This window comes from Perkinsus marinus, assembly GCF_000006405.1.
Source record: "Perkinsus marinus ATCC 50983 genomic scaffold scf_1104296963884, whole genome shotgun sequence".
NCBI lineage: Eukaryota > Perkinsozoa > Perkinsida > Perkinsidae > Perkinsus > Perkinsus marinus.
Window position 1 is genome coordinate 1 of NW_003204924.1, and position 947 is coordinate 947.

Genomic DNA, 947 nt, shown 5'->3' on the forward strand with positions numbered 1-947 from the left:
ACGCTCTTTGCGCTTCCCCTTATTGCCTGGGCTCAGGAGGAACCGGTGGTAGAGACGTATGGATTTTGGGGACTGGTACCACTCCTTTTCTGTCTCTTGCCGACCCCAGGGGCGTCTCTGGTGAAGGGAACTAAGCGGATTATAGGAACGCTGTTGGCAGCAATTACTGCTATTATTTGCGTATCAGCTAATCCTCGCAATATCCCTGCATATGAAGTGGAGATGTTCGTTGTGGTGACACTGGGCAAGCTGGCTTCACTTTACCCGAGCATTGACTACGCTGGGACCGTCTTTGCTTTTACGTGGATGATTATCGGAATCATTCCTAGTCTCAACGAGACATTTGATAGAACTCAGATGATCTATTGGTCATTATGGAGAGTCGCTCTGACACTTATTGGTACCTTTGGTGGAACGTTGATCACTTGTTTTGTATTCCCGACTTTTGCTATGACCAAGCTGAATAAGGAGTCGGTCCATGAGCTTTTGACTCAGGCTGATATGGTGGCTAGTTCTATAGAGGAGCTGTGTAAAATTGAGAAGGGCCCTGCGGTGAATCCTGATAATCGTCGTTATGAAGTTGGTGATGCGTTCTGGAAATCATGCGACATGCGTACTGGGCTAAGACCAGAAGCTAGAGCTGAGGCCCTGGTATTGGCCAAGACTTCGTTCGTGGATGATACCACACGATCGGTAATTGAGATCCAAGGGGATGTGAGCTGCATGGGCAGAAGCTCATTAGTTGCCCATGCGACTTTGGCTGACTGTACGCGCTCTATTGCGGAACCGTCAATCAGCTTGATGCTGGAACCGTTACGGGGAGATTTGTCAAAGTTGGCTGCGGCAATTCGGGATTCGGCGTCGAAGGTTGGGCTACAAATCTTGGACGATCATAGCAGTAAGAAAATGATCGTTGACGGGGATCTGGTGGGAAGTCAGGTGAATGT

The 947-nt window shown here is 48.9% G+C and overlaps 1 protein-coding gene across 1 annotated transcript; it reads left to right on the forward strand.

The window, feature by feature from the left end:
• Positions 1 to 450: 450 nt before the first annotated feature.
• On the forward strand, positions 451 to 714 carry Pmar_PMAR019400 (hypothetical protein; the record flags this gene model as incomplete). The annotated part of the gene is made up of 1 exon (XM_002771086.1): positions 451 to 714. A coding segment is annotated over one exon (264 nt), but the record flags the coding sequence as incomplete, so codon positions are not given.
• Positions 715 to 947: the final 233 nt, after the last annotated feature.